This window comes from Microcaecilia unicolor, chromosome 9 (assembly GCF_901765095.1).
Source record: "Microcaecilia unicolor chromosome 9, aMicUni1.1, whole genome shotgun sequence".
Taxonomy (NCBI): Eukaryota; Metazoa; Chordata; class Amphibia; order Gymnophiona; family Siphonopidae; genus Microcaecilia; species Microcaecilia unicolor.
Window position 1 is genome coordinate 147,298,339 of NC_044039.1, and position 21,470 is coordinate 147,319,808.

At 43.4% G+C, this 21,470-nt stretch overlaps 1 protein-coding gene across 1 annotated transcript in view; it reads right to left on the reverse strand.

Moving 5' to 3' along the window:
* Window positions 1–1,693: 1,693 nt before the first annotated feature.
* The window catches only part of SPINT1 (serine peptidase inhibitor, Kunitz type 1), an 80,833-nt gene continuing 61,056 nt past the window's right edge, over window positions 1,694–21,470 (reverse strand). The window contains exons 6-10 of the mRNA XM_030214238.1: window positions 20,509–20,634; window positions 10,828–10,875; window positions 10,021–10,191; window positions 6,532–6,588; window positions 1,694–3,676 (exon numbers count right to left, since the gene is read on the reverse strand). Of these exons, the coding sequence (XP_030070098.1) occupies window positions 3,483–3,676; window positions 6,532–6,588; window positions 10,021–10,191; window positions 10,828–10,875; window positions 20,509–20,634 (596 nt within the window). The 3' untranslated portion in view covers window positions 1,694–3,482. The remainder of the gene's footprint in view (window positions 3,677–6,531; window positions 6,589–10,020; window positions 10,192–10,827; window positions 10,876–20,508; window positions 20,635–21,470) is intronic.

The window sequence follows — 21,470 nt, forward strand, 5'->3', positions numbered from 1 at the left end:
GGATCATCTACACATTTGGTAGTGTTGGTGTTTCTCTATGTATCTGCTGACGTCTTCGCTCACAGAACGAGAGCCTCTTTTGCATCCCGACCCCAGCACGTCAGGCAGGTGTTACTAGCTGTAACGACAGTTGTGGCGTTCTCACCTTCAGTACCTTCCAGTGGAAACTTCATATTTCAAAGTTTAAAAAGGGAATGATAACTTCTTACTTCAGCATACCCAGATTGAGGGGCATGTGGTCACAGAAGTTTAAGGGATGAGTGTTGTTGATGTGGCGTCCAAGTTGCCCTGCTGCTGTTCTTTTGCTGTATTTCTGTTCTATTCTGGTTTAGCTTTATTTTGTTTCATTTATCCTGTGCTAACACATTTCAGTATATTATGCTTTGAATTTGTCACTGATTGAAGAATATGTAACTCCGGTGTCATACCTTTCACTAATTGTGTAACCTGCTTTGCTTATTAGTGCAGAAAGGCAGCATACAAAGTTGAAAATAAACAAGAAACATGATACACACAGGAACCTGGCGGTAGTGGTGGTAGTGCTCCTGCTTTCATCCTTTGGATAAGTGCCAGGAGGAGGAAATGGATAAGAGAGGAATAAAGGTCAAGCACATGTTTAACTGTTAAAACAGAATCATATTAGATACATTTGGGAAGCACTGCATACGGACTAGAGCAGGGGTGGGCAACATTGGTCCTTGCAAGGTCACTCTCCAGTCAGATTTTCAGGATTTCCCCCCAATGAATATGCATTAGATCTATTTGCATGCAGTGCCTCCCTTGTATGCAAATAGATTTAAGAACCACTGCAGAGACCCGTAACAGGTTGGGTTTTATTCTTAAAAAACCAGCGTTCAAGCCAAGTTACATTTCAGGTACTGGACTGCCTGATAAAAATGATCAACTTACAGTCCCTCAGGACAAAACTGGGAACCACTGTTATAATAAATGTGTTTAACTAGAAGAGACTGCAACCCTTTTACTGTATGTGAACTTGAAGGAAGAAACAGCCCGTAAATTGGCTACAGCAGCAACTTAAAAATATAATGACCCTTCTAAAGTCCAATAAAAATGTGCAGTTACCACTCCTTAGTTACAAATGGTGACAGCCAAGCTTTTACAGTAACTATTGGAAGCCAGCATCTTCCCCTACAGTTAACACAGAAGAAAATAAAATTAGCACATGTTCATTATACAACAGAAATCATTTTGACATTTTGACACCTACGGATCTACATTAGCTGATGCATAACAGTTAAAAGCATGATAACTGTGTTCTTTAACTGCAAGGAACAATCCATACCCACTCCCCACCCCACTCCATGCTATGCACGTAACTTAGCTGATGCTAATTCCCCTGTTATCAATTCCTGCACTAAAACTGACTGCGCACTAATTCCCACGGTAAGGTAAGATATTTTAAAAAGCATGTATTTCAATAAGACTGGGGTGAGGAGAATTTTCCACCTTTTAAGAACAGAAAATAGATTTTCTCTTTTACAGAGTTGGCACTGTCTTTGGGGGGGGGGGGGGGGGGGGGAGGGGAGGGGAGAACAGAGTTGGGGTCTAGGATTTTCCCCGTATGAGTGAAAAAACAAACAGATTTCTATGATGAATTACATCAGCATGGTGTATGTGTGATCCGAGTGTACCGGAGCTGACTGGTTAATAAAAACATTCGGGGAGAGAAAAAAAAAGCAGAACACCTTTTTATTATTAAAATGTGCATTTACAGCTATGCATAAAGAAAGGCTAAAATTATTTACACACAAAGCTACCTGAGGGGCTGCCTAGGAGGACAATCCAGGGACTTTAGAAAACCCCTTATATAGATTGGGATCCTCTCTCGGTGTTTCCCTCCAGCTGTGGTTCACTTCCACTTACCTTTCAGCAAAAGCCCTAACCGTCCCACTACACACAATGGCATAAAAGTGAACCTCAGTAGAGAGAAAATTCTGGAAACCTCCCAAGTGCAGGCATGTTAATACCACTCGCCTGCAGACCCGTGTAAAGCAGCTGGCCCTTCAAAGCATTTGAAGTTTTCTAACCACCACATTATGTCTGCATAATTTATTAAGGCACAATGTCCGAGTGGGGTAAAAGTTGTCACTTACAATATATAGTACAGTCAACATGTTATAAGCCATATTATAACCCATCAGTTCATCCTGTACTCCCCAAAAAAACATGTTAAAAAAAAAAAGCAGCAACAGTGGGATGATACACAGATTCCATTTTTAGGGGTGTTCTAGTGCATACCGACATTAAAACAGTTCTCTATTGCTCTCTTGAAATCTATTCTGAAAACCTACTTCCACCACTTACTCTGGTGAGGCAGCGACTGCACGCAGGTACAGAGGCCAGGGCAGCTCACCAGTTTATTTGGGACCGATGATGTACCTCCCCTCCCAAGAAGCTTTTAAAAGATAGGTCAGGAGTTTGAGACATTTTGCCAGGCACCTGTAACTTAATCTGATGTAATTAGATTGTGAAAATGGTGACATCAGTAACTATACCAAGAAAACTGCTGGGAGACTTCCAACACTACACTACCTCAACTGACAAAAACAACAACAAAAAAAAAAGTTACAACCCTGTCACCAAATGTTTCACAACGATGCTGACTCCATACCTACCTCCCTCCTCACTTCAGTATTACCAAATATAATCAGGCCCAGCCATTTACTACCATAAAACAAGGTGGAAAAAAATCCAGGGGTGGCAGAGATGCTGCCAACAGTTGAGGTAGGTAGTCACCCCTTCTGACAAGCAGTTCATGGGGTCTACATCTCAATTTTTTGCAAATTATTGCAGATGCCTGAAAAAGTATCACCTTTAATATCCCTTAAAAGCTGCTTCCTCATGTCATGTTTGCACACTACACTACATTGCTTTTAAGTGAAATAAGATGGTCACAAAAGCTTGTATTTACATGGTATTACATTAAACCTATCAGAGGAAGAGTGGCTTTTGAAAAGGCTCCTGCTACAGAAGTACTAGTACCCGGGGATGTGAAGGAGAGAAATTTGGAATGAGAGTACACGCAAGACCTTCCTCAAACACCCGAGAAAGGGAAAAGTGAAATGGGAAAAGCCAACAAGTGGGGATACAACCAACCTTAAAGTGTCTCTTGTTGAGGAACCAGAATTCAGATTTAAGTACAATTATCATCCTAGTGAAATAGATTTCTTCCTATGTGTGTTACAATATAAAATTAAAGCAGTTCACAACAGTCAATGGATCCTTTAGGAGGTGGACTGAGAAGTATCCCGTACGCTAAAAGGTTCATGAACGCCAACCCCCATGAGCCAAGCATACCATCATAGGCTAAACCGAGGGCAGGGCAGGAGCCTCAATGAAGCACATCCATTTCTAATTATTTAAGGAGAGAACAGTGGTCTCTTGGTAGATTAATAGGCTTCTCATAAATCCTGCAGGCTCTTGCTCACTTGGGGTTGTTACATATGGTGATCTCCTTAACGTCAGACAGGCTTAGTAGTTCTGTTGTACACCAGGTGCTCCGTGTCCTCGGTGGTGGAGATGGTGGAGCCGTTCACAGTAGGGGGATTTCGCCGAGTGCTCTTCTTTCTTTTCTTCAGAATACAGTAGCCAAGTACTGTCAGGACCACAAGGATGCAGATGCCGAGCAACACTCCAACAGCAACTTCCACTGAGCCTATAATATTACGGATAAGAGTTAATAGGTCTACTGTGCACCCTCCTATCTCCCCTCAAATGGTCCAAAAGTGAGACAAGGACACATCACCCTCCCTTCTCTGCTCTGAACACTGGCTACCTGTCTCAGTCCGTATCACATATTGAGGCAGTGGACAAAGAAATGATATTAAAAGTCTGGTGTTTAAAAAGTTCAATTTTTTACCTTGCAACTAAAGTGAAGGAATGCCAGATGGTTCAGATTATTTTCAATGTCTAGCTTGGCTAAGCTAAAGGTTAGAAAGGTCAGTGAGAAATGAAACTCTGTCCCTTGTGATTGATGGATTGCTAAATGCTGGCACAGCTGTAAACTATTATGAATGAACAAAGGAATGAGCCAGACATGCTGTAGTTTAAAAGTAGTTTAAAGCTGAAATAATTTCAGAAGTTCTTGATATGTAGATTTTGTTATAAGGAGATAGCTTAGATATAGATATAGAGACCATTATAAGTATGTAGAATATGTCTTATAAGGATGCTTATTTTAGAATATGTTTTATTCTGTAATTTCTATGTAGAATATTTGTTCAATTCTTTGTCTGACTTTCTAAGCAAAGACTGCAGTGAAGAGGCCAACATGTGTTTTGAGTTTTCTGTGGTCCTAGCAAGTTCTGTGTAAGAAGCTGATAGGTGAAAAAGGTCAGGAAAAGCTTCTCTTTGATTGATTAGCTAAGTATAGGAATGGTCCTGAAAGTAATAACAAACTATAGCTGTATGCTATTAAGTAAGATTGGCCCTTGACCCCTTTAATGAATGCCAGAGTTTAGTTAGCAGTTAGTACTAGGAATATGAGAATAACCAATGTCAGATTGGGCCTCTTAGTCTCTAAGGGAACCCAGTTTAAGCTATAGATGAGAAATCAATCATAATGAGAAATGTAAGAGTTCTAGTGCCATATTGTCTGGCTTGAGGGGCCCCAGGTCAGAGGTCAGTTTGAGAAATATCAAACCTATGTAACTGATATTTTAAAAGTAATGATTGGTTGAGGCAAGGTAGCCAATCTATTCCTTAACCAATTGGAGAGTAAGGGGGGGCTAGGCTAGGAGGGGGATAGAACAGTATTTAAGTGAGAGCAGAAGCAGTTTACGTCAGAAGAAAGCTGGAAGATAACAGGAGAGACAGCAGAAGAGAAGCAGCTGAGACAGAAGCCACATGACACAAAAAGAGCTGAGAGAAGAAAAGAGCTAGAGCTGATGTTCTACTTTGTTTGCTGGCAAATAAAGAAGATTTCTCTCTCATTCTGGTGTGCTGTCTGACTCCTGAAGTATCATAAATTCATGCATCAATTCCTGCAACAATATAAGATTTTACTTCTGGTTTATAAGTCAACATCTTCTTCTGCCCCTGCCTATCTCCTCATCCCCTATGCATCCCTTTGATGCCTCCCCTCTGCTGATAATCATTTGGTTTTATCCTCACCCGTGCAACTTAGTCTCTCCTCCTCCCGTGATTCTGCCTTTCGTTACATTGGTCCAAAGCTTTGGAACAACCTATCGCTCTTCATAAGATCAGCCCTCCCTCCCTACTATCTTCAAAATTATACTACAACAAAACACTGAAATAAAATATTTTTGATAATTATATGCTAGTTTACATGTCATTAAGTGGGTAACCTGAAAATTTATGAAAGTGGAGGGAATTATTATAACAGGTTGCCTAGGTAGAAAGTCCAAGTAGGCAGCTTTTGGGGGGTTATTTTATAAAAGACAACACAAGTGCCTAACAAAGACTACAGCAAACACAGGTAAAATGCACCCACATATTTGTTGTAGTATTCAGTTGCTGTATTGTCATTTAGTGCTTATGGTTAACAAAGATATTAAAAAAAAAAAAAAGCACTCACACTTACCCTTGTTTGGTAGTTCATAAAGTACATGCATAATCAACTGCATGAGAATACTTTGCAACTGCCCATACTCTGCTCCACTCCCCCCCCCCCCCCCCAAACATGCCTACACTCAAGGTCAAGGAAAAATAGGAATGAACACTCACCACATCTACTTTATATGTGTCTAGCCCCTGAACTAATTTTATATAAGCCTTTCTCCATGGATAACACAGTGTACCCACAAAACGTTTATAAAATTACTCTAGAAAGGAGCACCACGCCTGATATATTAGAGCTTTTTATACTAGTCCTGAATTCTTGTGAAGAGGTACAGTCAAGCAAAGGTATTAGATAATTTGATCTGAAGGTACAGCTTAATATCTCTAACTGCCATATTCCATCAATAGCTTTTACTTGAAAACTGAATGGAAAAAAAATCTGAAATTGTATGAACCTTCCAGAAATATTACTAAATACTGTAGAGAAGAAAAGCCTCCAAAAGATACCCTTGAAGTGGATTAAAAAAAAAAGCCAGCTCAATAATGCAAGCTACAGTACTGCAGACCCGAGTTGAAAGTCGGCTGTCCATAATTAACAAGGCACACGGGTGCCCTGGAGGTGATGCACTCAGATGTTGGAAGGAAGGTGGACTTTTCTGCTATGTCCCTATATGTGTTTTCTATCTACCTGTCTGCCTCAGTTCCTCCAAAAATTTGTTAACCTTAAGAGATCAGACTTGATCTCCAGGAACCAGGAGCTTTTTGCACCAAGTGCACACATACTCAGTGAACCGTACAGAAAGATCACCCAAAAAAAAAAAAAAAAAAGACAAGTCCTTGGATCCTCAGGACAGCAAGGGTTGCTGAGTCACAGACATGCTATTTAGTATGTGTGGTGTGGGAGGAAGCAATGTACATTCAAAATAAATGTGAAAGATTCTGCATTACAAAATAAAGACAAAAATCACATTATAAAATCATCTTTCCTACCTGAAGCCATTTCTGAAAATTGCTGTTTTTTGATATTCCTACCAAACATATCCTGAGCTGCAAGGAGATAAAGCAAAAAGACATGGATTTAAATGTTAGGACGGTAAGTGTGCATCACAGAAACCCCAGCAACATTTAAAGTCAACAAAACATGAGCTGGTCAATGCTCTAACCTTATCTCATGCGTGGGCATCCTTGGTCCTTGAAGGCTGCCAACAGTCAGATTTTCAGGAGTTCCCCAATGAAATTTGCAAGCACTGCCTCTGTTGTATACAAATAGGTCTCATGCACATTCATTGGGGAAATCCTGAAAACTCAACTGGGTTGCGGCCCTCGAGGACAGAGGATGCCCCACCCCAGCCTTATCTGCTGTTTTAGAACTACAATAAATTGTTTATACAAGTTGACTCCACCACACATTAGCTCAGTATTAAAAATTAACCAAAAAAAAAAAAAAAGAGTTCCGAGTTGGAGCAAGAATATGGAATAGAAGACAGGGAAGTTTTTTAGTATTAGAAAAATAGAGGATTTCCTGCAGCGGCAAGCTCTAGATCAGTTGAAAGTAGAGGAACATCCCTTAAAAAAAGTGCTTAGATTAGGTAGGGGGACAGCAGGTATCTCTAGGCTCTATCTATGTGGCATTGCTAACATAGGGGGTCTTATCCTATTAAGTATGTACGCAAATGGGAACAACCTATTGGCAAACACTATGAACAGAAGGAATGGGCAGATGTTGAGACTTCTTGGCCACATGGCTTCCACAGTTCATGTGACACCCATGGCCCGCCTTCACATGAGATCAGCTCAATGGACCCTAGCTTCCCAGTGGTATCAAGCTACGGGGAGTCTAGAGGACTGTCTTTTCATGTTCATTTGTACAGTGCTGCGTAAATCAGTGCTTTTTTTGTGCCGGTACGCAACGGTACGGCGTACCGGCACCTTTTTCTCCTCCTCCCCTCCCCTCCCATTATTTCCAGCGATTCTCCGCCTCTCTCCTGCCCTCCCATCGACGTGCAGCGATTTTTCCGTCCCTCCCCTGCCCTCACCTCTCCCATATCCAGCGATTCTTCGTCCCCCAGCGTCCTCCTTCACTGCCTGCCAGCCAGCGTCGGAGTCAGAAGCGAACGGTGCAGGCAGCGATTGGCTGGCAGCATCGTAGCTTCCCTCTGCAAGTCCCGCCTATGCGTAAACAGGAAGTTGTAGGCGGGACTTGCAGAGGGAAGCTACGATGCTGCCAGCCAATCGCTGCCTGCACCGTTCACTTCTGCATCCGATGCTGGCTGGCAGGCAGTGAAGGAGGACGCTGGGGGACGAAGAATCGCTGGATATGGGAGAGGTGAGGGCAGGGGAGGGACGGAAAAATCGCACGTCGATGGGAGGGCAGGGGAGAGGCAGAGAATCGCTGGAAATAATGGGAGGGAAGGGCAAGGGAGAGAGAATTGCTGGACATGGGATGGGATGGGAGGGAAGGGCAAGGGAGAGAGAATTGCTGGACATGGGAGGGAAGGGCAGGGGAGAGAGAATTGCTGGACATGGGAAGGGCAGGGAAGAGAGAATTGCTGGACATGGGAGGGAAGGGCAAGGGAGAGAGAATTGCTGGACATGGGATGGGAGGGAAGGGCAGGGGAGAGAGAATTGCTGGACATGGGATGGGAGGGCAGGGAAGAGAGAATTGCTGGACATGGAGGGGAGAGAGGAGAATCGCTGGATGGGGAGGGGAGGACAGGGAAGAGAGAATTGCTGGACATGGATGAGAGGGGAGAGAGGAGAAATGCTAGAAATGGATGGAGAGGAGAGCAGGAGATAGAGGAGAATTGCTGGACATGGATGGATGGAGGAGTTGGCTAGGAGAGAGGAGAAATGCTGACTTGGATGGAGGAGAGGGGAGAGAGAATTATTGCTTTATATGGATACAGAGGAGGGAAGAGAGATGAGAAATGCTGGACATGGATAGAGGGGAGGAGAGAGGAGAAGTGCTGGACATGAATGGAGGGGAGGAAAGAAAAAAGAAGATGCACATGGATGGAGCTGAGGGAAAGGGAAGAGGAGAAAAACTGCACATGGATGGAGAAAATAGGCAAAAGCTGGATCCATGTTATACCTCCTCCAGTCAATTCCATGGAGGAGGACCCAGCTTTTACTTATGGATGCAGGGCAACAAAAGAAGAAGAAAGGAAGAAAGTAAAGAAATAAATGGAAAGGAAGCCCTGGAAATGGAGTTAAGAGAACAGATAGGAGCAGAATCAGAGACTGGGACTAATATGGATAGAAAAACAAAGTCACCAGACAACAAAGGTAGAAAAAATAATTTTATTTTCATTTTAGTGTTTGGAATTTGTCTTATTTTGCACTGGGTATACTGGAGCTGTAACAGCTTACAGAAATTATTTATAATGAAAAGAAATCACATTATTTTTTCTCCTATACTAGTTTTATATTTTCAATGATGTCTGTTTATATGCGCCATGGCTGGTATAAGGGGTGTGACTAATGTGGGTGTGGCTATAATAGGGGCGGTGCCATGTGTGGTGACCCCGCCCACAATGAGTACCGGCACCTTTTTTTCTACAAAAAAAGCACTGGCGTAAATCTAGTAGCGCTATAGAAATGTTTAATAGTAGTAGTAGTAGTAGAATCAGTCGGGGGCTGATCCTGGTTTCAATCACTTCTAACTTGATCAGAAATGATTTTAAAGATGTTCTATTTTTGATATTACACACCTGATTGCATCCATCAACTGTATGGAAGGTGCAACACAGAATGCTGAGGGAGGAGAAGGGGTGCATTTATTCAAATATGACAGAACTGTCCTAAAGTATGAATTAGGGTGGAGGGATCAAATAATTGGCATTATCAAAGAGTTTTTGAATAAGGCAGTGAAAAAAGCAGGGAATGCTTCTTCCTAAATGTGGCATCCCACTCAATCTTACAGGCCAAAGAAAAAAAATTGATGACTTATATAATAACAGCAAGTAGATTAACATTTGCAATTTTCTGGAAAGAACCATATGCCCAACTCCACACACTATGATCTGTAGATGAGAAGCGTGCCATCTAGAGATCCAATTGTATTAAGAAGCATATTCCTCAGAGATCCTGAGTGCAAAAATCTAAATTTCTGTATAAATGTATTATAATATGACTGGAACTAATAGAAGAAAGCATAATAAAACCAATTCATTTGACTGACTTTCCTAGATGTAAGCAGATGCATCATTTTAATTATTTTGTGCAGTTGAATAAATGTAACATTTTTCAGTCACAAAAGCATCTCTCCACAAAATTAGGATAGCATTTTGTACCTAAATGTTTGGGATCATTGAAAACACACTGAACATATAAGGAGGTCACCCAAATACTATTATGTGCAACAGAACATGCTGTTTTGCTATCTGTAAAAAAAAAAAAAAAAAAAAAAGACTTTTTTTGATGAACTCCATAATTCTAGAACTCCAACCCATCACTTTTCCCCGAGACATGATCACTTACACGAAAATCCATCACACACAGTCAGGCAGGCATCCTTAGTCAAGAAGTTATTTTCATTGCCAGGACAGCCCCCATAGGTAAATCTGTAGCAGTTTTGACTGCCTGGGTCATAGTACCACCGGGGGAAGCTGGCACGGCAAGATCCAGTATCTGGAAACTCTCCACACCGAACTGCCAAGAAGAAGGGAGAGGGGTGGGGGGAAAAAAAAAAGTCACCCTTCCAGTGATGACACAGAGGTCTTTTTATTGAATGCAATTCCATTTTGTGGTTAAATTCTCTAGGACCTTGAAGGGGGAGGGGGAAGAGCCAGTGAACAGCCCTCTCTCAATCTTGAAAATTTGCAACTGCTCTACTGACTGTCACATCCCTCCCAGATACTAACACATACTGCACTGATCATTTCTCCCTCCTTCTCCCAAACCAAAAAAGCTCAATAAATATAAACAGTGTTCTCAGCAAAATCCTTCAAAAATATGAAACATCCCTGTATGAGGAAGGAAATGCAGGATTGCCTTCAAAAGCTATTCTTTACCTTGTGGCAATTGACAGATCTTTTCCCCTTTATCATCCTCTAACCTGTAGCTGGGTGATATTCTCTCCCTGAGAGCTAGGGGGGGGGGGAAATTTGAACCACAGTACTACTCTCATGCCTGCAGTAGGGGCAGGTGCTTGCCCTCCCTCCCACGCAGAGATTGGGTGTAGCAGCTCTGCAATGCCACAGAACCCCAAACAGACCTTCGTTTCTTGCACCTTGGTGCAAACAACAGAGTCAGAAGGCTAGCCTAGCAGTTGTTTCGATACCTTACCTGTGTCCTTTGGAGCATCTATTTCTTGTAGTATAGAAAAGTCTTTATCTGGAAAACAACCATTGAAGACAGTAGCTCAGTGAAGATCACACCAGCTGACCTTACTGAAGGGCCAGCAAATACCCATGTAACAATGCTCTTAGGACACTAGAATCCCAGGTAAGAAGGTTAACATTTTAAGGTTTTAATTTAGCATTATGTTAACACTTTAAAAAAAGGGGGGGCGGGGGCAAGGTTCATGAATCTGATATACCGTCTTTCTGTGATATAACCAAAATGGTTTACATTTATTATATGCAGGTACTTTCTCTGTCCCTATGGGCTCACAAGTTTTTGCACCTGGGACAGTGGAGGGTTAAGTGACTTGCCCAGGATCACAAGGAGCTGTAGTGGGAACTGAACCTCGTTCTCAGATGACTGGCAACCGACAGGCTACTCCTCCACTCCTGAAGGTTGTGCCCTCAGAACTGCAATGCCCCCATCAGAGAACATGCTTCAAACCTGTCTCACAGGTACAGTGGCCACTGCTGGTGGGGGGGGGGGGGGGGGGGGGGGGGGGGGGGGGGGGGGGGGGAGGTGGAGGGAGGGTTCCAAGTGACGTCAGAACCAGCCTCTACTGAGGTAATGGAAGGGATTCTTCACCATTTTAACTCTCTTCCGATCTAGCCCAGCTGCTGTAGTGGCCAAACTCAGAAAGCAAGGGCCACACTGCCTACCAGGTGCTGCTGACTTGCGACAGCTGAACTCCTTCCCCAATAGGGAGAAAAACAGTTTATGCACACAACCATACAACACTGCCACTGTGCACGGAGAGTGGTCCCAGCTGCTGACATTTCACAGGATCAAAAAAAGGTGACTGCACACAGCATGGACTGTATTTGTAAGTAGTAAGGGCCCATGCAGTAAGTTTGCATTATAGCCGTGTGCTAACACTTAGCGCATGGCTCCAATGCAAGCATAATGCAAATCTTCTGCTTCCCAACGCAGTATGCAAACAAACCCAACTACAAAAATTGTGCACCGACATAGGAGAACACCAGACGCATGTGCACAGATCTAAGCATTAAAAAACAACCTATCAGCACCCAGAGTTGCATGCGCATAATCCGCACATGTCCTGGAAGGATATTTTGCACATAAATGTTTGCAATACTGATATTAAGCACAGAATAGCTTTCCAGCTCAGGGATGAGCATCCTCAGTCCTCAAGGGCCACAACCCAGTCAGCTTTTCAGGATTTCCACAATGAATATGCACAAGATCTATTTGCATACAATTGAGGCAGTGCATGCAAAGAGATTTCTTGCATAGTCGTTGGGGAAATTCTGAAAACCCGATGGGAGGTTGCCCATCCCTGTTCCAGCTCAGGTGCATGCAAGCAGAACTGGTTGGCAATACAGATTTTTGTGCTTAGATCTGTTCATGGAGTGGAGGAGTAGCCTAGTGGTTAGTGCAGTGGACTTTGATCCTGGGGAACGGTTTGATTCCCACTGCAGCTCCTTGTGACTCTGGGCAGGTCACTTAACCCTCCATTGCCCCTGGTACAAAATAAGTACCTGAATATATGTAAACCACTTTGAATGTAGTTGCAAAAACCTCAGAAAGGCGGTATTGAGGCAGTGGGCAAAGAAAGTGTTAACTCTAAGAAATGATATTAAAAGCTTGAAGTTTGAATTCTAGCTTTTTACCTGGCAACTAAAGTGAAGGAATGTCATCTGGTTTAGGTTATTTACGTTTGCCGGGCTGGGTTAGGAAAGGTCAGTGAGAAATGAGACTCTGTCCTTTGTGAATTGCCAATGCTAGCTGGAACATCTGTATATTATTAGGCATACTGAATAGTTTTGTAAGCAGGCATGAGCCAGACATATGACATATTGTAGTTTAAGAATAGGCTGAAATACTATTTAGAAGTGCTTAATATGTAGATATTCCTGATATTTAGAATATGTCTTATAAGAAATACTGATTCTGTGTATTCTGTGTAGTTAATAGGTAGAAAACCTTTTTAAATTCTGTATCAATTCTTTGTCTGATGTTTCTAAGCAAGGACTGCAGTGAAGAGGCCAACATGTGGTTTGACTTAGCCATAGTTCTGGCTGGTTCAATGTATAAGCTGATAGGTGAAGAGGTCAGGACTAGTCAGCTCTCTTCTCCTTGATTAATTATAGGTAAAATGTAGAAATGGTCTTGAAAGTGATAACCTGATATGTATGCTATTAAGTAAGATTGACTTTTGACCCCTTTAATGAATGCCAGAGTCCAGTAAGCAATTTAAGCTATAAGATGAGACATTAATCATAAGGAAAATATAAGAGTTCTGGAGACCAAATGTCTGGCTTAAGGGGCCCCAGGTTAGAGGTCAGTTTGAGGAATACCAAACCTATGTAACTGATATTTCAAAAGTAATGATTGGTTGAGGCAAAGTGACCAATCTATTCCTTAACCAATTGGAGAGTAAGGGGGGGGGCCAGGCTAGGAAGGGGATAGAACAGTATTTAAGTGGGAGAAGAAGCAGTTTACGTCAGAAGGAGCTCAGAAGAAAGAGAAGGACAGAAGGAACAGACAGAAGAAGGAGAAGACAGCATAAGAAGAGAAGCAGCTGAGACAGAAGCCACATGACACAAAAAGAGCTGAGAGAAGGAGAAGAGAGCTAGAACTGATGTCTTGCTTTGTTTGCTGGCAAATAAAGAAGATTTTTCTCTCATACTGGTGTGTGCTGTCTGACTCCTGAAGCATCACAAATTCATGCATCCATTCCTGCAACAGTATATCAAGTCCCATTTCCCTTTCATGCATGCAATTCTCAACAGCCCAGGACTTCTCTGTTCCAGCAGCACCCCCCCCCCCCCCCCCAAATTCACTCTTCAGTTTTACCTGCAATCTAGTAAAGAGAAGAAACAGGCAGAAAATCCTCACTAATGCTAACCACAAAAGAACAATCTAAGCTCTCACACATCCTCAGGCCTTGCATTACAAAGCCCTGGCAACTGAGCTCAGCCTTTTGGTCTTCTGCATCTGTGCTGAAAAGCTAATAACCTCATTAGCATAGATTAAAATGTGCTGTGTACTGTTGTCTATGCAAGGCTTTGAACACAGATAGCTCATATGCAAAACCCAGTTTTACATAGGAACTCACAAAATTGTGCACTAATTTGAGCTAATTAGTGTGCAAAGGGAGGCGCACTTTATTGCATCGGACCTTAAGTAAGGAGAAATGAGGTGTTACCTGATAATTTTCTTTCCATTAGTCCTTCCCACTATTCCAGAACATGTGGGATAGCCGTGTCCATCAACCAGCAGGTGAAAACAGAGAACTGAAAGCTGAGCTGAAACATCTCTCATGGCATCCAGTCCAGCTCCTCAGTAATTATGTAGGCAAACAATAAGGAGAAACTCAAAATAAAACACAACCACCTTAAGCAACTGCTAACCTAACACATCACGAACCAGATGAGCAAACATATGTGGACCTCTCACCTCTGGAGAGCTAACAAGAGATATGAAGGAAGCACCATGCAAAGTGACAGTTATTTGACTAATTACTTCACACCGACTAAAACATCTCAGAAAACTCCGGCAGGCTTATAAATAGTGGGAAGGACTAATGGAAAGAAAATTATCAGGTAAGACCTAATTTCTCCTTCCATTATATAGCTTCCTACTATTCCAGAACTTGTGAGATGATGAACAGCAATCCTTAGAGTAGGTGGGATCCCAGCGCCACCACCCTGAAGACTGAAGCCCCAAAACTGGCTTCCAAGCGTGCTGAAAAGTCCACCCTGTAGTGCTTGGCAGCGTTGACCATGATGTTGCCTTGCAAATATCCGCCCAGGATATTGGTGTATGCCTCATAGAATGAGCCCGTAAGGTCTGGGGAGCCTGCTTCTCCGCAAGCAAATGATGCAATAGTGACCTTCAGCTATCTAGCAATTATGGACGGAAACCATGAGGCCAAGCCTCTGTTTACCAAAAAGAACAGTCTGTCCAATTTGCAAAAAACTCATTCCTAATTTCCAGATATCTAATGAGGACTCTACACACATCGAGAAGCTTCAAGGAAGAATACCTAGTCTCTTCATCTTCTCTACAAAAGGACGGAAGCCCCACAGATTGGTTGGGATGAAATGCTGATACCACTTTCGGATGAAAGGAAGGAACTGCACAGAGAGATCCCTACCTCTGAAAAGCAACAAAAGGGATCCTGACAAGAGAGCCCAAAGTGCCAAAACCCTACGTACAGACATAACAGCCATGAAGAACGCTGTCTTCAGCATAAAATCTTTCAAGGAGGCCTTCTGGAGTGGCTCAAAAGAAGGTGTCTGAAGAGCCCGAAAGACTAAATTAAGGTTGTACTCTGGACATGGCATAAGAAAAAGGAGGCCACAAGAATCTATATCTGGGTTAGCTGCAAGAGACGTCTTCTGTAGTTGGCACCTAAAACAGACCAAAGCCGCAACCTGATCTTTTAGGAGAACCAAATGCCAATCCTTTCCGAAGATATGCCTGGACAAATGCTAGGATATGAACAATCTGAGCAAAGAAAAGATAAAGTCTACACTCAGAACACCAGCCCATGAACATCCTCCATATCCATGGGATGGGATGGGAGATAATGTCCTATTGTGGATTAAAAACTGGTTAAAAGATAGAAAAACAGAGTAGGGTTAAATGATCTCAATGGAGAAGGGTAAATAGTGGTATTCTGCAGGGGTCTGTGCTGGGACTGTAGCTTTCTAACATATTTATAAATGATCTAGAGATGGAAATAACTAGTGAGGTAATTAAATTTGCTGACAAAGTTATTCAAAAGCTGTTAAGTTGCAAGAGGATTGTGAAAAATTGCAAGAAGACATTATGAGGCTGGGAGTCTGGCGAGAAAGTGCAAAGTGATGCACGTGGGAAAGAGAGGATCCCAAACTATAGCTATGTGATGCAAGGTGCCACAGTAGGAGTCACCAACCAGGAAAGGGATCTAGGTGTCATCAACGATGATACTTTGAAACCTTTTGCTCAGTGTGCAGCGGCAGCTAAGCAAATAGAATGTTGGGTATTATAAGGGAAAGGAATGGAAAGCAAAAATCAGAATATTATAATGCCTTTGTATCGCTCCATGATGCAACCACACCTCAAATACTGTGTGCAATTCTGGTCACCGCATCTCAAAAAAGATATAATGGAATTAGAAAAGGTGCCGAGAAGGGTGACGGAAATGATAAAGGGGATGAGACGACTTCCTTATGAAGAAAAGCTAAAGTGGCTAGGGCTCTTCAGCTTGGAGAAGGGATGGCATGATAGGTCTATAAAATAGTGGGAGGAATAGAATGGGTGGACGTGAATCGCTTAGTTTACTCTTTCTAAAAATACTAGTAATAGGGGGCATGAAATGAAAAGGGAATGGGACTTGATGTGAATCACTTGGTTTACTCTTTCTAAAAAAAAAAAAAAAAATACTAGGACTAGGGGGTATGCAATGCAATGAAATGGAAAGGGAAAGGGACTTGATATACCCCTTTCTGTGTTTTTTTGCAACTACATTCAAAGCGGTTTACATAGTATATGCAGGTACTTATTTGTACCTGGGGCAATGGAGGGTTAAGTGACTTGCCCAGAGTCACAAGGCGCTGCAGTGGGAATCAAACCCAGTTCCCTAGGATCAAAATCCGCTGCACTTAACCACTAGGCTACTCCTCAAGCTACAGTGGGGGAAATAAGTATTTGATCCCTTGCTGATTTTGTAAGTTTGCCCACTGACAAAGACATGAGCAGCCCATAATTGAAGGGTAGGTTATTGGTAACAGTGAGAGATAGCACATCACAAATTAAATCCGGAAAATCACATTGTGGAAAGTATATGAATTTATTTGCATTCTGCAGAGGGAAATAAGTATTTGATCCCCCACCAACCAGTAAGAGATCTGGCCCCTACAGACCAGGTAGATGCTCCAAATCAACTCGTTACCTGCATGACAGACAGCTGTCGGCAATGGTCACCTGTATGAAAGACACCTGTCCACAGACTCAGTGAATCAGTCAGACTCTAACCTCTACAAAATGGCCAAGAGCAAGGAGCTGTCTAAGGATGTCAGGGACAAGATCATACACCTGCACAAGGCTGGAATGGGCTACAAAACCATCAGTAAGACGCTGGGCGAGAAGGAGACAACTGTTGGTGCCATAGTAAGAAAATGGAAGAAGTACAAAATGACTGTCAATCGACAAAGATCTGGGGCTCCACGCAAAATCTCACCTCGTGGGGTATCCTTGATCATGAGGAAGGTTAGAAATCAGCCTACAACTACAAGGGGGGAACTTGTCAATGATCTCAAGGCAGCTGGGACCACTGTCACCACGAAAACCATTGGTAACACATTACGACATAACGGATTGCAATCCTGCAGTGCCCGCAAGGTCCCCCTGCTCCGGAAGGCACATGTGACGGCCCGTCTGAAGTTTGCCAGTGAACACCTGGATGATGCCGAGAGTGATTGGGAGAAGGTGCTGTGGTCAGATGAGACAAAAATTGAGCTCTTTGGCATGAACTCAACTCGCCGTGTTTGGAGGAAGAGAAATGCTGCCTATGACCCAAAGAACACCGTCCCCACTGTCAAGCATGGAGGTGGAAATGTTATGTTTTGGGGGTGTTTCTCTGCTAAGGGCACAGGACTACTTCACCGCATCAATGGGAGAATGGATGGGGCCATGTACCGTACAATTCTGAGTGACAACCTCCTTCCCTCCGCCAGGGCCTTAAAAATGGGTCGTGGCTGGGTCTTCCAGCACGACAATGACCCAAAACATACAGCCAAGGCAACAAAGGAGTGGCTCAGGAAGAAGCACATTAGGGTCATGGAGTGGCCTAGCCAGTCACCAGACCTTAATCCCATTGAAAACTTATGGAGGGAGCTGAAGCTGCGAGTTGCCAAGCGACAGCCCAGAACTCTTAATGATTTAGAGATGATCTGCAAAGAGGAGTGGACCAAAATTCCTCCTGACATGTGTGCAAACCTCATCATCAACTACAGAAGACGTCTGACCGCTGTGCTTGCCAACAAGGGTTTTGCCACCAAGTATTAGGTCTTGTTTCCAAGAGGGATTAAATACTTATTTCCCTCTGCAGAATGCAAATAAATTCATATACTTTCCACAATGTGATTTTCCGGATTTAATTTGTGATGTGCTATCTCTCACTGTTACCAATAACCTACCCTTCAATTATGGGCTGCTCATGTCTTTGTCAGTGGGCAAACTTACAAAATCAGCAAGGGATCAAATACTTATTTCCCCCACTGTATAAGTAGTAAATTTAAAACAAATCTGAGAAAATATTTCTTCACTGAACGTGTAAATAAACTCTGGAATTCAATGACAGAGAACATGGTTAAAATAGTTAGCTTAGCAGGGTTTAAAAAAAGGTTTGGATAACTTTCTAAAAGAAAAGTCCATAAGCCATTACTAAACATGGAATTGGGGAAAATCCACTGCTTATTTCTAGGATAAGCACCATAAAATCTATTTTACTGTTTTAGAATCGTGCCAGGTAGTTGACCTGAACTGGCCACTGTTGGAAACAGGATACTGGGCTTGATGGAACTTTGGTCTGTCCCAGTATGGCAACACTTATTTTCTTATGAATGATGCTGCATCCATTGCTCAGTGCCACAACCAGAGTTGCAGACATACAGCAAGAGCCAAATACATACTGCGGGCTGTAGGCCCAAAGAAGCCACTTCAAAGGCTTGTTTCAGCGAGCCTTCTAGTTTCCAATTCTGTTGGTCATGCCCTCTTCCATCAGCAAGGGGGTCTTTTTAGTCACCGCTGTAACCAGGGAGCTGCAAATTATTTTTCTATTTTGGAAAAAATGGGTCGAGGCAGGCCATGGTTCTTCCCACTCAGCCCTATGAGACCCATTCTGCTGTAATCAGGTCCTGAATGTCTGCATGCATTGGGAAGGCCTTAGAAGGAACTCCAAGCCCCCTTGTGATCAATGAAGATGGAACTCCTGACGCTGAAGCAATGGGCTCCTGAATGGAAAGTACTGCCAGGGCCCTAGAAATAAGAGTACTGAGCTCCACTTTATGAAACAATCTTGGTACTTTCAGATCATCTCTCTCCTCTAACAGCTCCTTCAATGATGGCTCCTTTAAATAGTCCGAGACCACATCCGATAAAGAGGGAGAAGCAGAGATCATCTCATCTGCCTACTCTGCCTATTCCTGGAGGACTAAAACGAGATCTCTAAGGAGCCGCAAGGGCAGCGGGGCGAGAAACTGAAGCACCCTGCAGCAACTTTGACCATCCCTGCTTCAGAAAAACAGGTCTGGTGTAGGAGCAATATAAACTCTGGAGAAAATAGAGATCCTGATGCAGCCGAATGCCCTGTCAGGCCCCGAGGCTGTAAAATAGCAGCTGTGCACCACGTGTGATCAGATAGAGGCTGCTCCTCACTCAGTCAGCCCTGAAAACAAATGGTGCCCGTTGCCATGTTCTCCTGCATCAGACTACGCACCGGCCCTGCTGGAGAGCCCAAAGATCCTGGCATATTCGGATGCTACGCCAATGAAAGACATGCTGCTGAATCCCGCGGGATTTGCAGCTTACACACACTGCAATGCCCTGACGCCAGCCAATAGATTCCACAGTGGGAACACCGCTTAACTGCCTCCACAGAAGCTGTTATACTAACCCCCCACTGTCACAAGCGGTGAATCAGAATCCCTCCCCTGCAGCAAGTAATACTTGCAGCCCTCCAAGCGGTTCAGAGTCAAACTTTAGTCGGACTTACCAGCTACTCCCCCCAGGTTCAGTCTCCACAAGTCTTACCACAGATGAGAAACGCTCAGGGCCGATACTTCGTCCCACACTCTCCAGTAAAACCTCTTTCCTCCTCCTTTCTTTAAGGTTGTTGTGCTGGAAAAGGAGAGCACCACAGGAAACAGGGGAGAGGTGAAGGGAGGGAAGAAATACATTTGCGGTGCACCAGAGACAGGAATCTGAAGACCTCCAGATATGACTCTGCAGACTTAAGCCACCTGCAAAGCTCAACTGGGGACCGGTTGACCAACTGGACCAGGAGTTAAGCACTCAGAGCCAGAAAAGTGTGCCCATCCACCTGCTGGAAAAACTGAGGCGCTGGACTGAATGGCAAGAGAGATATGTCTCAGCTCATTTTTCAGTTTTCGATCTCTACTTGCTAGTTGATGAACACAACTGGCCCACAGGCTCTGGAACAGCAGGAAGCTACGTAATGGAACAAATATTTTCGGACCAATATTCAGCCAGTGGCGGGCAGCGCATTCGCTGTCCGCCGCCAGCGTTAAACACGGATAGTCAATGCTGGGCCGTTTCCGGTGACTGGCACTGAATATCCAGGTTTATTTTGGCCACTAAAAAAAGTTAACCAACTACGCCGATATTCAGCGCTAACCAGTTAACTTTTTAGCAGTCAAAAGATAGGCCTGCTATTGAAGCAGCCTGTTTTGACCACTCAAAATAGCCAGTTTGGTGCTGAATATCCACATCTAACTGGCTATGTCATGTGATATAACCAGTTAGCTGCTGACTGCTAACTGGGATATTCAGCGGGAGATAACCGGTTATCTCCGACTGAATATCCATGGTTAGGAGCTTAAATGTTATTTAAGCGGACAGGAAAAGTCTCGAGTATCTGGGGTTAATACTTACATTTATCACAGTACATTTCATCTGTCTGATCAGCACAGTCTGGTGTTCCATCACACTCTAGAGAGCTGTCAATACAGCAGCCATCAGCACACTGGAACTGACTAGGTAGGCAGTGTCCATCACAGACTACAGCAGAAAGAGATTACACGTATTATACACAAAGTGTCACACCCAAATGAACATTACATAAGGGAGGAATAAACTCGTAATCCCTAGAATTAGTTTGATGGAAAGAAACCAGAAGTCCACCATATTCATGCTTCATCAGATTGCCCAGATTTAGGTTTGTGACAATCCAGAAGGCAGCAAAAAGCCGTGAAAACATTCAGCTGTCTTCCAAGGTGAAATGCGTTCCTTCCTGACACCAACAGAGTAATTAATGAAATTAACCAAATTTGGATAGCAGTTCACCATTAATATACATTAATACTCTTATCTTTTTGGATGGTGACGACCAGTAGCTTCATGCGGCCCTCTGATCAGTTTTGTGTAACTCACAATCTGTGAGCTACTCGCAATAGATATAATCAAAAACTTGAATCCAGCAGCCACTTGCCCCTAATTCACAGTGAATCATCATGTACTTCTCTCTGCAGGCATCACTAGATAAAACAGGGCCTTGTCCCTTTCATTCACGTGCTCACAAACTATTTTAAAAGGACCGCACTATCCCCACACTGGCTTGGCACACAAGGTAGGCAAAATCATTACAAAGGAAGGGTGGGCAAGCTATGTGCACTCAGGAAAGATTCAGTAAATAAATGCCAAAGGGAAGCGGGACATCTCTTCAGTCCCTAAACTGACTTAAACAGTGGGCAGATGTGGTGGAAATACATAGACAGCCCTTGTGCCACCTGTATGGAAGCAGGGACACTCCCACCCTCCCTCCGAAAGATCTCAACCTCCACTTCCCATACGGTGAGGCGAGGGATCCTGCTTCTCCCAACCCTGTGGAGATCCAA